Genomic DNA, 14,270 nt, shown 5'->3' with positions numbered 1-14,270 from the left:
GAATTTCTTTAAAAACTGTGCTTTAAAGAAGTAACAGAGGGGAAAAACATGACTTTTTAGAAGAAAATCCACAAAAAGTCCACATTATTGTTCCATAACAAATAACTGTCGCATGTAGTTACATCTGCCCATTCATCACAGGCGAGTGATCTCCTGGTTCTCTGAACACTGTAGAGCTACAGATCTGTCTGTTGCTCAAGTGGAACAGTTTAAGATCACTGGGGATGTGGTGACCACTGGCTGTTTCCCCTCCCTGATTCAAATCTTTAAAAGGGGACAGCGTTGCTTGAGTCATTTCACACCGGCCTCTGTGGCTTGTTTTCGTCACAGAAGCCTCGGCTAGATGTTTCCTGTCTCTGAGGGTTTTGTGGGGCCTGTGTTCTACCGACCAAATACGTCATCTCACAGAGGTGTTAATCACCTATTTGTGCTTACCAGGTTTGATTAGCGCTTTGTAATTGTTTGTGTAATGGATTTTTTCACTGAATAGTTCCTCTAGGGACTTTTATTGCACTATAATTTCCAAAAGCTTGTTATCATGGAGGATAGTAAAAACTGAAGTTGAGCAATTAGAGGCATGCAGTCTTAACTGTAAATGAAACCAATCAGGTATTGTGAAAGAAAGAAAAATGCAAAGGAAAGGCAGTAAAAGTGACTTTTATGTGTGTGCGTGTGAGAGAGAGAGAGGTTGTGTGTTTTCAGACGCTCTTGCTTTCTTGAGCGGTGTGTGACCTCATCTGTGCCCCCCACGTTTTGAAGCAGACACATGCAACTATCCGTATTCGCTGTGTTCACTCTCCCTGCTTCCCAGTAGCCCCCAGGAGAACCTACCCACCACCCTTATCCTCTCCCCTCCTCTCCCATGAGTCACCTCTTGGGCCTGCATCAGTCAGCAGAAAGCTGTGGTCGGGCCTGTTGTATGTCCCCCCTCCCACTTTGACACACACACACACTTACTTACCCCACTCCTTCTGTTTTTTGATAGGCCCATAAATCCTGCAGTGTTTAACTCTTTTGGACATCATAATCCCTCTTCCAGTAAGGGGCTTTCTTTCTTTTCACTGGTGAGAGGAAAAAAAACAACAGGTTGTTATCAAGCTCATTATTCTCTGAGCCTGTTCTGGTAACATGCCTCAAAGTTGTGATTACCTCTTCTGTTATTACTCTTTCGATTGACTTACTTGCTTCTCTCTGTCTCTAGAAGCAGTGAGAGAAATGTTTTTGAAAAACTGGCCTGGAGCTTGTTAGCACCAGGATTTTTCCTGCTGTCACTCTCTGGTTTCACTAGTATCGGACAGTGAAATCGTATTTTCAGCTGTGATTCCTCGATATCAACACAGTGAATCACCTGCGGTTTCTCACCGTTTTAGCTATTTCGCTACTGTTGAGCTGGGCACTGCGGGTGGCGTGACCTGCTGCAAATCGGAACAAACAGTTGATCCACCTTTTTTACTTCTCTCTTTCAGATGCATTTCATATAACCTCTTCTAAATAATCCATATTACTTGGTTGAAATAGTATCTTTAAATGGCTGCTAAACATTTTGCTTTTTCCTCACTGTAATAATTTCATCATTCACTCATCCTGCAACTGTCTGAATAACACATTTTACATGGGGAACATCATGTGCTGAGTCAGACTTGGGAATCTGGATGAATAACAAAGCAAAACCACTCATCTACTGTGGGTCTCCCTCATCCCTCCCCCTGTAGTCATTTGTCTCCCTTTCGTCTTAAATTGAATCCAGGCTTCTCTTGCTGAGATCAGAGCCTTGGCTGTTTTGTGTGGACAGTTAGATGAGGCTATAGTGTACACATACACACAAACACACACACACACACACACACACAAAGCCAGTGCCTTTTAGCCCCAGCAGGACTTGGGTGGCCTTAGTTTCCATTGCACCGGGAGGTCTGCTGTGTAGGGTGAAAGATAGACAGCTCTGTCTAAACCAGACATTACAGCTGTATGGTCAAATTACTCCCAGTCTTATTCTATGACTGGAGACATGTAAGGACCAATTGCATGATTCCTTCCTGGAAGCCCAAGGTAAGAGAACACCTCCCGGGCATTGCATTCCTCAGTCCTGCAAACTCTGGGTCAGCATGACACACTGAGAAAAATGCCACATCACCATGTTTTAATAGACTACACATGCCGTCGCAGCTGTTGTTTAGCAGCCCAGATGTTAGGTCTGCCAGTGCAAAGTCATGCAGATCAATGTTACACACAGAAGAGTGAAAGAGGACTAAGACAAAGCACTGTGGAGGGATCAAAGATGTCAGGGACCTAATTGCTCCAATTAAACATGTTTTTTGAATCTTCCCTCATTGTCTCCAGCTGTTTGCTGGGCTCACTTGAAGCTTCCGGATGTGGAAGCCACTGTGAGTCATTGCTGCCCCTCAGTTGGTTTTTCGCTCTCCCTGGGTTGCCTGTCGTTGACAACGGCTATAGGTTTCAGGAGTTACATTGCACGTAGGTCTATCTGTCATACCAGGATGGAAGTCTCGATCACAGGAGGCCTCTGGGTGAGAAATAATTCTGGTAAATTGAAAGCCTCAGTGGGTGCAGCAGATTTATGAAAAATACACAGCATGGAGCTCTTTCTGAGATCTGAATGTTCCTTAAGTCTTGTTTGGTCTGTGGTTGGTGATCCACGCTTAGTGCTGCTGTGTTTTCCGCACTGCACTTTACAAAGATCACTTGTCAGTCAAAGCTTGTGGGCGCTGCCGCAGTTTTTGTCCCCGGATTTTCTATTGATGGACCTCTCCTTTGTCTGTACAGCCATGGTGGTTATTGCTGCTTGTGGTAACTATTCAGCTTCTTCTATTTGTTCCAAACTCACATCACTGATGCTGTCAGAAGTGTTCAAAAAGGTCACATCCTGGAGTTTTATCAGTGAAAGCCTACCAGACACAAAAGTGTTCAGAGCAACAAATGGAAAGTTTGTCACTCTCATGTAAAATCAAAGTTGTCTTCCTAATGTAATTACATTTAATTCCATCCTAAATAAAATAAAACGCACTAAAATGTTCTGAGTAGATTTTTGAAATTTCATTCTCACAGAGCGAAATGTTTGTTGGCACTGAGACATGTTTTTACTGCAACATCATGCTTCAAACACATCAAACTAGAGAGAACTTCCAAAACCATACTGTGTTAATTTGGTGAGCTTCTCACAGACATGTCTGCCATCCTAATTTCTAACTTCAGTTTGAGTACCAGCAGAGAACAGGCAGAAGAGCAGCACAGAGGTCAAGATGCGGTGGACGGAGCAGACCACCAAGAGCATCACAGCTCATCCGCAGCAAGCTCTTGTGTCACTTGATTGACAGGCCTCTAGATCTAACCTTCAACAAACTGTGTCGAGGACAGCAGCAGCAGAGCTAAAGGGGGTAGCGCTTGTCAGTCTCATTGAGCTTCATTCAGTAGATCCAGTAGCATCACATTCAGTCTCAGGAAAGGTAATGTTGTTAGTAAGACAGAGGAAGCTTGGATGGTGACTTGAATTGCTGTTGTGACTGGATCACATTTTAATCTGCTGCACTATCTTGTGAATATTTTTTAAGCTAAAGGTACACCATTACAGTTAAGCTGTGTGGTTAAATGTCTTTTTGCACAAAGTGCAATAAGTGGAGAGCAAAAGCTATAAATTATGCAGACAGTTCGACAAGTCATTAAACAGTTCTGTATGTTTTTTTGCACCGTGACTGAATTATAAGGGCCGTTGTGTTTCAGTATTTTCTAAATGTAAATACAGCATTTATGTCCATCCTGAAAAGAAAACAATTTTAGTCATGCTGGTTGATTCTGTCAGCAGAAGAATGATATATTGGCTGTGTAGCCCTTTCAGAAAACGTCCAGTGTAGATTTGGGAACCGTTTTCAGCTCCACCCTATCTCTGACTAGACAAAGGTAGTTGTTTACATAGATTTGGTAGCACATTAACAGGTAAAAAACAAAACATGTAAAAAAAAAATGAAGAGGCACAATAATAATGATGGAGCCATGCTATAAAACCCCAAATGTTTTCTACAATTTTTATAATTTTTAAATCTGGCATTGTCACCTGACTGTACTCGAATGGTCATTGGTTCCCAAGCATCAAGCCCTGTTCAAGAGTGGTTTTATGGTTTCAACCACAAAGTGTGAACTGGAAGACAGGCCAGAGCCAAACTGCTTCACCAAAGCTTTATTTCCAAATGCTGGAGACAGGAGACATAAACATACCACGGCTTTAAACATGGAAACCCACCAGGCCTGTGAAATGTTTCATCTCTGACCTCACTCTTTCCAGCATCCTCCAGTCCAGGAGTGCATTGGGAGCGGGGGTGGGGTGTACTAATGACCTTTTCAAATGTCAAATCCAGCACATTTTTTCTCTTTAGATATCACCTGTGTCTGTCATGTGGTTTAACAAAGAATGCTTTAAATCTCACCAGTTTAGGTGCTTGTGAAAAAATGCCCTCCGAGTGTTTTGTTCACAGGGCCTGTTTCAGCCTCCTGGTGCCCTATCTATCGCAGGGCACGGCTCTCCCTGCCTAGCCGGGGTCAAGGTTAGGGTTTTTTTTTTTTTTTTTTTTTTCTGCCCTGTGTTACTGAATCATCTCCACACAACCGATAACCTCTCTGTGACAAAAGGGTTACTTTGAGGTTGGAGGCCAAGCAGGGTCTGGAGGGGAGGGGGCTTACAGAGGTGCTGAGAAGAGAGTGCAATGAACCGCTTTGAGAGCCAAAGTGATGAGTAATGGCACGGGCTTGTGAGAACCAGTGTCAGGGGACCATTTGTGGTTAAACATGAGCGTGTCGCCACATACCATTGTGCTTTTTCCCATCAGCAAACCCTTCCTCCCTCCCCTCTTCCCTCGGCATCCCATCCAAGCCAACCCCCTCCAGGGCGTAGACGGCACATTCCATATCTATCAATAGATGAGGAGGGAAAAGGAATAATTTATCTGTTACGTAGATAGCCAAAACCAGAGCTGCTGGCAGTTATGGCAAAGCCACTGATGACTGATTAAAGCATCCATGTGCTGTTTATTACTGTATTTTATTTTTTAGATGATTTATTTGAGAAAACATATGAATAAAATCAATAAATATTACTTCATGTTTTCATTAATGTAATTAGGCAGGTGTATGGTAAAATGTTATATAGCCAAAAAACTCAATTGACATTTTGCTCTTCTGTGTTATCAGTGAAACAGTCATGCCACATTTTGGATAGTCCAGTAGCTGATTCTGCCAGTGTTATGAGAGGGTTGTGTGAATATGAATAATACCCATGATACAGTGTTTCTCTGAAAGAGCTGAGTGGGACATATTTTCACACAAAACAAAAATTCAGCAACTCTTTGCAAGCTAGTTGAAACTTTAGGCAGCAGTGCAAAACCTGATGAAGCCAGTCTTGTATTGCTGCCACAGCACCCCCTACTGTTCAGAGTTTATCGAATATAAAAACAAACCTGCTTTATTTCATGTATTGTACCCAGACTGTTATTTTCCTCTTCAAAATGCAGAAACATTTAAATACAGTAAAACTTTTGACATGTTATGATTTTTACATAAGATTACTGTGTATTTGTGCTTGTCAGAGTAGCCTAGCCAGATTTTATGATTCTGCTGAGTCGGTAACATGGCTGTGGAATTACACAGTGGAACTACACAGTGGAACTGTTTGCACCGTAGGTGAAATTTATTAAAGTATGGTTGTAATATTGTCTCTTCCTAGGGTGCTGGAGACAGCTTTATTGGAGCACTGGCATTTTATATGGCTCATTATCCCACAATGCCACTGGAGGAGATGGCCCTCAGAGCCAATAGGGTGGCGGGAGTGAGCGTGCAGGCTGTCGGCACACAGACATCTTACCCCTTCAGAAAGGACCTACCAGCTGAACTGTTCTGAGAGCAGCTTATCAGCAGGTAGACACCAGCGTTAATGGACCAAGTCTGGAATGGATTCAATTTACCGTCAGCATCGAACTGTCTAATAAAATGAGCCACTTTTGACTATTGTCAGAGCAACGTTATCAAACGTGAAAATTATGTAACATAATGTAAAGCTGCATATTAAAGTTGACTCTCTTAATAAGGCTCTTATATGAAGAGTGATGGCACTGCTAAATACACCACACAACTATTAACTTTTGTGAAATAATAATTGACAAGCATCTTAGTACTTAAGTTTACACAGCACATAACTGACTTAATTTATTGATTTAGCCTAAATATATTTTTCAAATGGCTCAATTATGTTTAGCTGATTTACATACCCTGCAACACTTGAATGAATTGACACATTTTGTATGGATCTGCTGCAGAACATATTATTCATGACTGAAGATCAATGCAGTGTGGTCCCAACAAATAGCCTTGGTTCTCATTTACAGTGGTGGTAATCATGACTGTTGAAGCTCAGCTAGGGTTAATGCTGAGATGGTGCAGTGAGGAGAGTAGAGGCCTTCTGACAGATCCATTAAGTCCTACAAACAGGTCGGCTAGCCAGCCAGAAATGCTGACAGATAAACACCCAGTGTAATCCCTGACATATGTTTGAACCTTACAGGTTTGTGTTGTCCATATGTTTTGATGCATCATTAAATTGATCTGATCTTCCTCTTCTCAAAGAATAGGACGTGCTTGTTGACTGCAAAAACAAAAGGCAGATTTTAAATATAAGTCAAGAGTAACACATCAGTGTTCACATCACATGGTAAATCATTTATTTATTATATATATATATATATATCTACCGGACCCCAGTCTTACCAAATGGATCATGTTTGCGCAGCACCAGTTTGTCTCGGAGCCGGTTCCTCTTCGTGTTGAAGAAGTAGCCTGTGCCCGCAGCGCTCATCATCTGCACCAGGACGGTCCTGACAGGAGGAAACAAAGCTGAGGTTAATGCCGCTGCAACACATCGCAGCTCGGACGGTGCTTGGTATCAACGATACGAATGTTAAACACCAGTTTTAATGTAGGCACCGACTTTTACTTACTTTGATTTAGCCTTGGCCACTGGGAAATGCAGGGAAACAGAACACACGTGTGAATCAAGAACAGCACGAGCGAAGCTCAGCTACTTCATGAAATATTATTTAGGAAACACTGATACTTGCTAGCAGTTATCAGTGTGTTAGTTCAGAAATCAACAACACATTACGATGAAAGCATAACTGAAACATCATGAAATAACATCCGGGCTGATCCTGTAGCTAGCTAACAGCTAGCTAACAGCTAGGTTAAAGCTAAGCGAATGGTTATCTACGTTTGAGACCACACTACATAAACATGCACCCTTCTCTAAATAACCTACATATAGTGACCAACATAGCCTACTTACAATTTACTGTAGTAAGAAACATTTTGTAGACTATAAAGTACCGCTCAGTGTTCAATCATAACAGTGTTAGCCGAGGTAAGTCACATTGAGGCTTCTTACATCCGGGTCCCCTTAAAGGCATAGCTCTCCCGTCAACTGTCAGAAATAACACAACATGTTAAAGCTGTAGAGAAGGGACTGCAACAAAAAGTAAATTGGAAAATAATGTGTAACTCTGCAGGGAAGACTAGACAGTGGTAATTATGAGCTGTTATTTCATCAGGAATGTTTGTTTCATTTTCTTCTACATCCCCACTGCTTTAACCAGGGATTTTAATGAACAGAATGTGTTGGTGTTAGTAGGAGGTAAACCTGGATGGCAGTGGTGGACAAATAGCAACATAGGGTTTCTTTTAAGCTTTCTTTGCATGTTTGCCAATGTCCTGTCGGCTGTATAGATGTAGAGCCTTTCAGCAGGATGTATTTGTCACACAATTTACTAGTAAATTCAACATTGACTGTTTGCCCATAATTGCTCTTGTCTTTAAGGCAATAAATCGCATCCAGTGAGGTAAACCATAAATAAGGTTGCATTGTTTTCTCTCATACCATCAACACATCATCAGTACATGAATTATCTATTATGTCTATGCCAGAATTTGAATTGTAGTTAAACAGGTCAAGTTGGGTATTGTTTTCTCATTTAAGAGGCATTTAAAATTAATTTTACAGCTGTTCTGTGTCAGGGTAAATTCAGTTGCATGATAATGGAAAGCCTGGCATCTAAAGGCTGAAGACTGCTGGACATAAAATTATTGTGGGTAGAGGAATTGTGGTTCTGGTACATCATCTAAAAATAAGTTTCATGAAATGCTGATGTCTTTGAAGTAGGGACTGAGGATACATAGTGTTTTTCTCTTGGATATATGAGAAGGTCTTGTGTGTCATTGTAAGACAAAAACAAATAAGAAAAACAACCAAAAAAAAAAAACATGACTAGGGTCATATAGGTCTTTTTGCATAGGAATATTGAACTAGTCTGTTGGCAATGCATTGTATTCAGCAACATTTTCCTGTTTATCCAGAATGTCACTCTACAACAGTGCATACTTTTTATACCTAATATTTGGGTATACACTTCAACAGAGTCTGTAGATTTTAGGTGAACCAATACAGGCCAAGTTGAACATTTGAAATGGCTGACTGGAGTGACAGGGTAACAGAAATTTGCCTAATTCACACCTTTTTTACTCTTAGAAGAAATTAAGTCTGCTCATCAGTCCTGGTTCTTTTGAATGTCTAGGAGACTTTAAACATTTTGTGTATTGTGACCTGAGGTCTGGACTAAGAGCATAAAAAGGCCACTATGATGAGAAGGTTTCTTTTCTTATGGTAGAGAGTTTCTCATGCTTGAGTGGAGCATCTGTTAGGCAAGCTGGCACGTTTCTGGTTCTTTTGCAATAAAACACTACCATTTTACTGAAATCCAGCTATGATGAATATGGTCATGTAATAATTTTTTCGTTTTTTTCTAACAGTCTCAACATACCAACTGAAATCTGCTGTCTTTAGTGGAGGCTAAGGTTTCTCTGTCTCCATGTTTTACTTTATTTTACAATACCTATTTTACAGTATCACTACTCACTACTTTACACTACAACTGGATCATTTATTATGATATTCTTTGTTCAGTATTAACATTTAAAGCCTTGGTTTTACAGAAATCAGCTTTTATACTTTGTCATTGTCATATTGCATTTTAACAATGTAATTTCACTGTGTATCTCATACAGCCCATTGGCTGTTTTGTTGAGTGGTTCCTGGAAAGGCAATTATGTCATTATTATATGGCTATACTGATTTAATGGTAAGAAATCCATTATAAAAGTAGGGGGTGGTATGTCCCTGGAATCACTGAGGGCCCTTTAACCATCACTCCAGTATCCGGTGCATTTTGGTTGTATGAAATCATTGAGGAAGAACAATAGTTGAGGTGGGAAGAGTAAGAATAATGGCTCATCGTCATTAAAAAAAAAGGATCTGGTGTGTATGTGATGCTCTGGTCCCACTAGCATATGGATTAAATGAAAACAAAAAGTAATAAGTGAACTTGTACTAATGAGCCTAAATGGAGCTGTATTGGTAAACCCAGTGGGGGAAAGTCATGCATTAAAGTGTTATTGGACAGGCTGAGCAGCGCTGTAACCAGGCAGGGAGCAGCTGTCAGGATGTGTGTGGAGGAGCTTGCGTCACTAAGGGATAATTCTGAGAAGAAGGCTGAGACCACTAGCTTCAGCTCTCCTCCTCCTCCACCACCCCACCCACTTAGCACTCTCCACAGCCACTCCGGACGTTAGCTACTCTTTTCTTCTCCCACTTCAATACACTTATACACTTCACACTATCTCTTGCACTCTTTCTTTTCATGTACAACCTATTATTTCCCAGCTTCTCTATCACTTAAATGCTCATTTATATTTCAGACACCTGAGCTGATGTTCCAACTCAGTGCTTGAAGTGAGTAAACAGGTATGAACTCAATGTCTTGTGAGTTTTGAGATTTGGCAGTATCGAGCCAAAAATCAAGGTCATCAAGAAAACAAGTAAAAGTGTGCAAATCAAATTTAGATAGTTCATTAATAAGTTATTACTGAAGAACTTATTTGTAATTGAAGTACATATTTTGAAAGGAATCTGTGAGTGTCATGATGTTTTGACCATGCAGGAGACAATAATTGTATTACATTTTCCATCCTAAAAATTGGTTTGATTTGTAGCCAGATATAAAAAAAACCCTCTTTGGTTGGGGCAGATGGTCGCCAAAAACTGAGCCCAGTTCTGCTGGAGGTTTATGCTGTTAAAGGGAGTTTTTTTTCTCTCCACTGTCGCCAAGTGCTGCTCATAAGGGATTTGTTGGGTTTCTGCTAGTTTTTTTAGTTTTTCTTTTTTTGTAAAATGCCTTGAGATGATTGTATTGTGATTTGGGGCTTTCCAATAAATTGAATTGAAATTGAATTTGAATTTAGCTGAAAATTGTTCACGTGCCCTCTCGTGATCTAATCTATCCTATGATCTGCCAAAAAAGGACACAGAAATAAAATAAATAAAATAATGAGCTCAAAGACACTAAAACAGCCAGCAGTGTTTATTGCAATATTCAAATAGTATTGCACATCTGGAATACCTAATATCTAATAAATTAGCTTCTAAATTCACTGTAGTCTCATTTTATTAACAACCAAAGCATAGGCTGATAGAGTGCGTGTGTAATAATTGACACACCCTGACTGATAATGTTTTTAGTGGCATGTGCACAGCTCCACAGGACACAGACACATACACACGCACACATCTTACAAAAACACAGACCAAGTCCATTGAACGAGCCCAAACGTACATTTTATTTAGCTGTCGCTACAACGGCTTGCTGTTCTTTTGACCAAACAAGCCAATCACAGTAGATAACATGATGACTCACACACACAAACAGATTCAGAGCCACCAAACACCACACACTGGTTCACAACTCTCCGACTTGCGTCAGCACGATGCCCTATTAATTGTCATATAAAGGGAAGGAGTAAATAATAAAAGGTGATCTCATATCCATTCATGTCTCCACATCTGAATCTGTACCATCTATCTGTAGTTTACCCTTTCAAGTATGTGATTAGTTGCAGGGAAGGTTTAGAGCAAAGGAGGAATACCCTGCCTACAGCTCAACATCAGAGACACAAGCGCTCACTTTGCTCCCTGAATTAAATGAAACATTTCAAAGTACTAAACATGAAAAAATACTAAAAAGTAATTTAAAGATTATATAGTACTGTGCAGAGGTTTTAGGCACTAAAAATACACAGATGCTTTTAATATAAATTACATAAATATCAATTAAATGCATACAAAATAAAGTAAAGGGAACAACCTAAACCTAAATCTAATCAGTATTTGCAGCACTCTCCTTTATCCTTAAACCAGCAGCAGTTCTCTCTGGTTTGACCTGCACACAGTTTCTCCTGGTACTTTGCAGCAACCTTGGAGAAGCTGCTGCAGTTCTTCTGTAGATTCAGACTGTCCCAGTGTTTCTGTCTCCTCATGTGATCCCAGACTGACTCCACACTGCCCAGATCAGGGCTCTGTGGGGTCAGACCATCTGCTGCAGGACTCCTGGTTCTGAAAATAGTTCTTCATGAACTCTAGTGGGTTCTTTATGGGCTTGTTGTCCTGCACAATGAACATGCTAGCGGTAGCTTCAGATTTATTCTAAAGACATGTAAGTGATATAAATCAAATGCAAATGAGCACAGTTCCTTAAATGTCAAACTATTGAGTATTTTCTGAATAAGATCTGTTTGAATCAGATACCTACAGTCCTGTACAATCTGATGTTCAGCTCCACTGACTGTGTTTTCAACCTCTAACCTGGAAGGTCCTCTAGCTTTTGTGTTTGAGGTAAATTCCACAGCTGAGTATATAATTACACATCTAATGCTCAAGATCATAATTAAGTCAGCAGCCTTCATAATCCTGAAATCAAACTCAACTGTTGATCTACTCCTCTGACAGTTAAAAGCTGGTTGTTTTAGCAGACTTTTAGAAGATTTCATTATGCTTTTACACCCACATCTTTACTTACATTTCAAGCCAAAAGAATTTCTCACTTATGCAAAAACAAACAAACAAACAAATAAAAAAACACCCTGGGTACCATCAGTGTGTCTTCACATTCAGTCTTAAATTCATTATCAGTGAGGCTGTTCCAGAAAATGCTGCTTGATCACATTATACACTGGTCTCTGCTCTCCGGAGCCTTTGAAGTAACTTGTCTGTATATCTTAATCCAGCTGTCCAAGATCACTGGAAAAAACATGGGCATTCTCTCCCAGGGTGGATTTTTTGCTTTCAGCGTGACCCAGATTTGACTGTTCATGCTCAGCTTTGCAGTGAGAAGATCTAATCTCTTGTTTACATGGTGCTACAAATCTCATTTTTGTTTTGTGCTTGTGTAAATCCAGTAAATTGCATTTGCATTTGGACATGTTATCAGTATCCTTTGTGCCATTTATAAAATACAGCATATTTTTCATTATAATCATTTTCAACCCCAGCCTTGTTTAAAGTGACAGGTAGGAGTTGGTACAGGCAAAAACGGTAATGGCAGAATGGTCTGAACTGTCTTTCCACTTGCGTAAATGGGAGCAATTGTGTCAGTTATGATGTCATGCACTGATCTGCATCAGGTCGCTATGACTACACCAATCTTGTGATAGTGAAGCCCTCAGATTGGCAACAGATCTGTCAAGTTGATCTTGTGGCCTAAAATGCTGGGTCCAGTTAATATAAAAAATTAAATCAAAATGAAAATTAGTTCTCGATGTTTTGTTAAAAGCATGTGCATGAAATAAGCCACTCAGGGTTTTCTTGCAGGTTTTCTCAGGGCTAAATTTCATCAAAAGTAATGTATCACCCTAAATATTTTCTTTCAGAATCATACATAAGCCTTTTAACCTTTCCCACAGTGTGGGACAAAATTTCTTTTTCACACCAAAAGTGTCAGTTCCTGCTTCTCTATATTCAGCACAGGCCTATATATAGAGGCCTGCCTGATGAGTCTACAATAGCCTGCTACTTTACATAGTCGTACTGATGACCACAGCGTTGTTAGGAGTAATGTTATAAAACAGGCAGCTATGTGTCCTCCTCCCATCTGTTCTCTCTCCTCTGTCTCTATTTCTCTGTGTTCCATGACGCAAAGGCTGAGTGGGAGTGGACAAACCTTCTGCTCCCTGAGAGGACTGAGTGGGCCGCCACCATCCGCTGTGTGCACACCAGAGATGGAGGCAGAGATGGAGGTATATGGTGAAAAAGAGGGTAGGGAAGCATTTGAACAACAGTTTGTAGAAGCCTGAGAGAAAGTGACAGTAGGAGATCCAGAAAAGTTCATAAAGGGGCTGAATGGGAACAGGAAAGGAGAGGGGGAGTCATCATACAGACTGTAGGATGGGTCTATTGGAGGGAGGGAGATGTGGATGAGTGAGAAACTGCAGAGAAAAAAGAAGGGGTGGGGAGGAGGAGATGAGGGGATGAGAGCCTAATAATGGGGAGATAAGGAAAGAAGAGCGGAAGCAGGGGAAGAGACAGACAACGAGCTGGTGGGAAAGAAAAATACTGGGAATTAGAATGACAGGCTTTGAGTGACATCTTGCCAGGAAATGATTCTGAGAATGAAAAGATTTTAAAATCATCCTATCATTTAAATCATCCGGAAAATTGTTGCCACTGACCTTGGTGTCCAGTCAGTGGACTCATAGCACAATGCAAATGTTGCCAATGCTTAAAAGAATTCAGCCTATCATGCCTTAGCATCTTTTCTTTAACAGTCTTGATTTCAAGTCGAAAATGCTGTGTCAGAATGTTTATTATAGTAGAATTTTATTATACTGCTTAATTGACCTAATACTGTCATCCTCTTACTGTACTTGCACTACTGTCTAATCTCTCTTTAGATAAATAGTGCCCCATATAAAATAGAGTGTACTTAATTATCTGGTTTAGATTGATTTTTGTGGGTATGTACAACATTGTTTTTCTGGTCACCTATGTTTTACAATGGAAGGGATAGTCAGTTTTTGTATTAACAGAGAGCTTAGATGCTAACTCAGCTCAGTTCCACAACAGCTTCAGGCCAATGTAGAAATAGACCCCAGATATACCGTAAAGTTCTAGGCTTAATGTTTTGTGCCATTATTCTTCATAAACTTCTTATCAGTTTAAATAAACAGTAACAGAGTTTGGACCTTTCCACCTTTAGGTTTATAGGTATAGACTGTTGCAGCATTAAAAATGTACAGAAGTTAGTGACTCTTCTGGTAAGTAAAAGGAAGAAAATAAAATCACCTATAACTATGCATTTAAGGTTGTTTTTTTTTCATTTTATTTTTTTGGCACA

At 40.3% G+C, this 14,270-nt stretch overlaps 2 protein-coding genes across 4 annotated transcripts in view; one reads left to right on the top strand and one right to left on the bottom strand.

Moving 5' to 3' along the window:
* rbks (ribokinase) overlaps positions 1 to 6,092 on the top strand; it is a 29,956-nt gene extending 23,864 nt beyond the window's left edge. For both annotated transcript variants that reach the window (XM_026308655.2, XM_026308567.2), the window contains exon 9: positions 5,732 to 6,092. In XM_026308655.2, coding sequence (XP_026164440.1) covers positions 5,732 to 5,905 — 174 coding nt within the window. In that variant the 3' untranslated portion in view covers positions 5,906 to 6,092. The remainder of the gene's footprint in view (positions 1 to 5,731) is intronic.
* Positions 5,038 to 7,473, bottom strand: mrpl33 (mitochondrial ribosomal protein L33). 2 transcript variants are annotated; one of them, XM_026308888.1, is made up of 5 exons: positions 7,343 to 7,473; positions 6,999 to 7,017; positions 6,769 to 6,875; positions 6,564 to 6,646; positions 5,038 to 5,949 (listed from the first exon to the last, which is right to left on the bottom strand). In XM_026308888.1, exons 1-4 carry the CDS (start codon positions 7,362 to 7,364, stop codon positions 6,597 to 6,599), a joined length of 198 nt encoding a protein of 65 aa, XP_026164673.1. In that variant the 5' UTR covers positions 7,365 to 7,473; the 3' UTR covers positions 5,038 to 5,949; positions 6,564 to 6,596. The 2 variants fall into 2 exon arrangements, with proteins under 2 accessions (XP_026164673.1, XP_026164578.1); XM_026308793.1 differs by lacking the exon at positions 5,038 to 5,949 and having other exon boundaries at positions 6,073 to 6,646.
* Between the last annotated feature and the right edge of the window lie 6,797 nt (positions 7,474 to 14,270).

The sequence above is a fragment of the Mastacembelus armatus genome, chromosome 22, assembly GCF_900324485.2.
Source record: "Mastacembelus armatus chromosome 22, fMasArm1.2, whole genome shotgun sequence".
NCBI classification, from domain to species: domain Eukaryota; kingdom Metazoa; phylum Chordata; class Actinopteri; order Synbranchiformes; family Mastacembelidae; genus Mastacembelus; species Mastacembelus armatus.
Note: the sequence above shows the minus strand (reverse complement) of the source record. Positions and strands in the feature narration are given on the sequence as shown.

Bases quoted from the DNA above. Each gene is read 5' to 3' on its own strand.
- mrpl33 (XM_026308888.1), bottom strand. From the start codon at position 7,364: ATGTTTCTTACTACAGTAAATT. The intron at 6,647-6,768 runs GTAAGACTGGGG...TTGTTTTTGCAG, and splicing joins GCGCAAACATGATCCATTTG to TCAACAAGCACGTCCTATTC.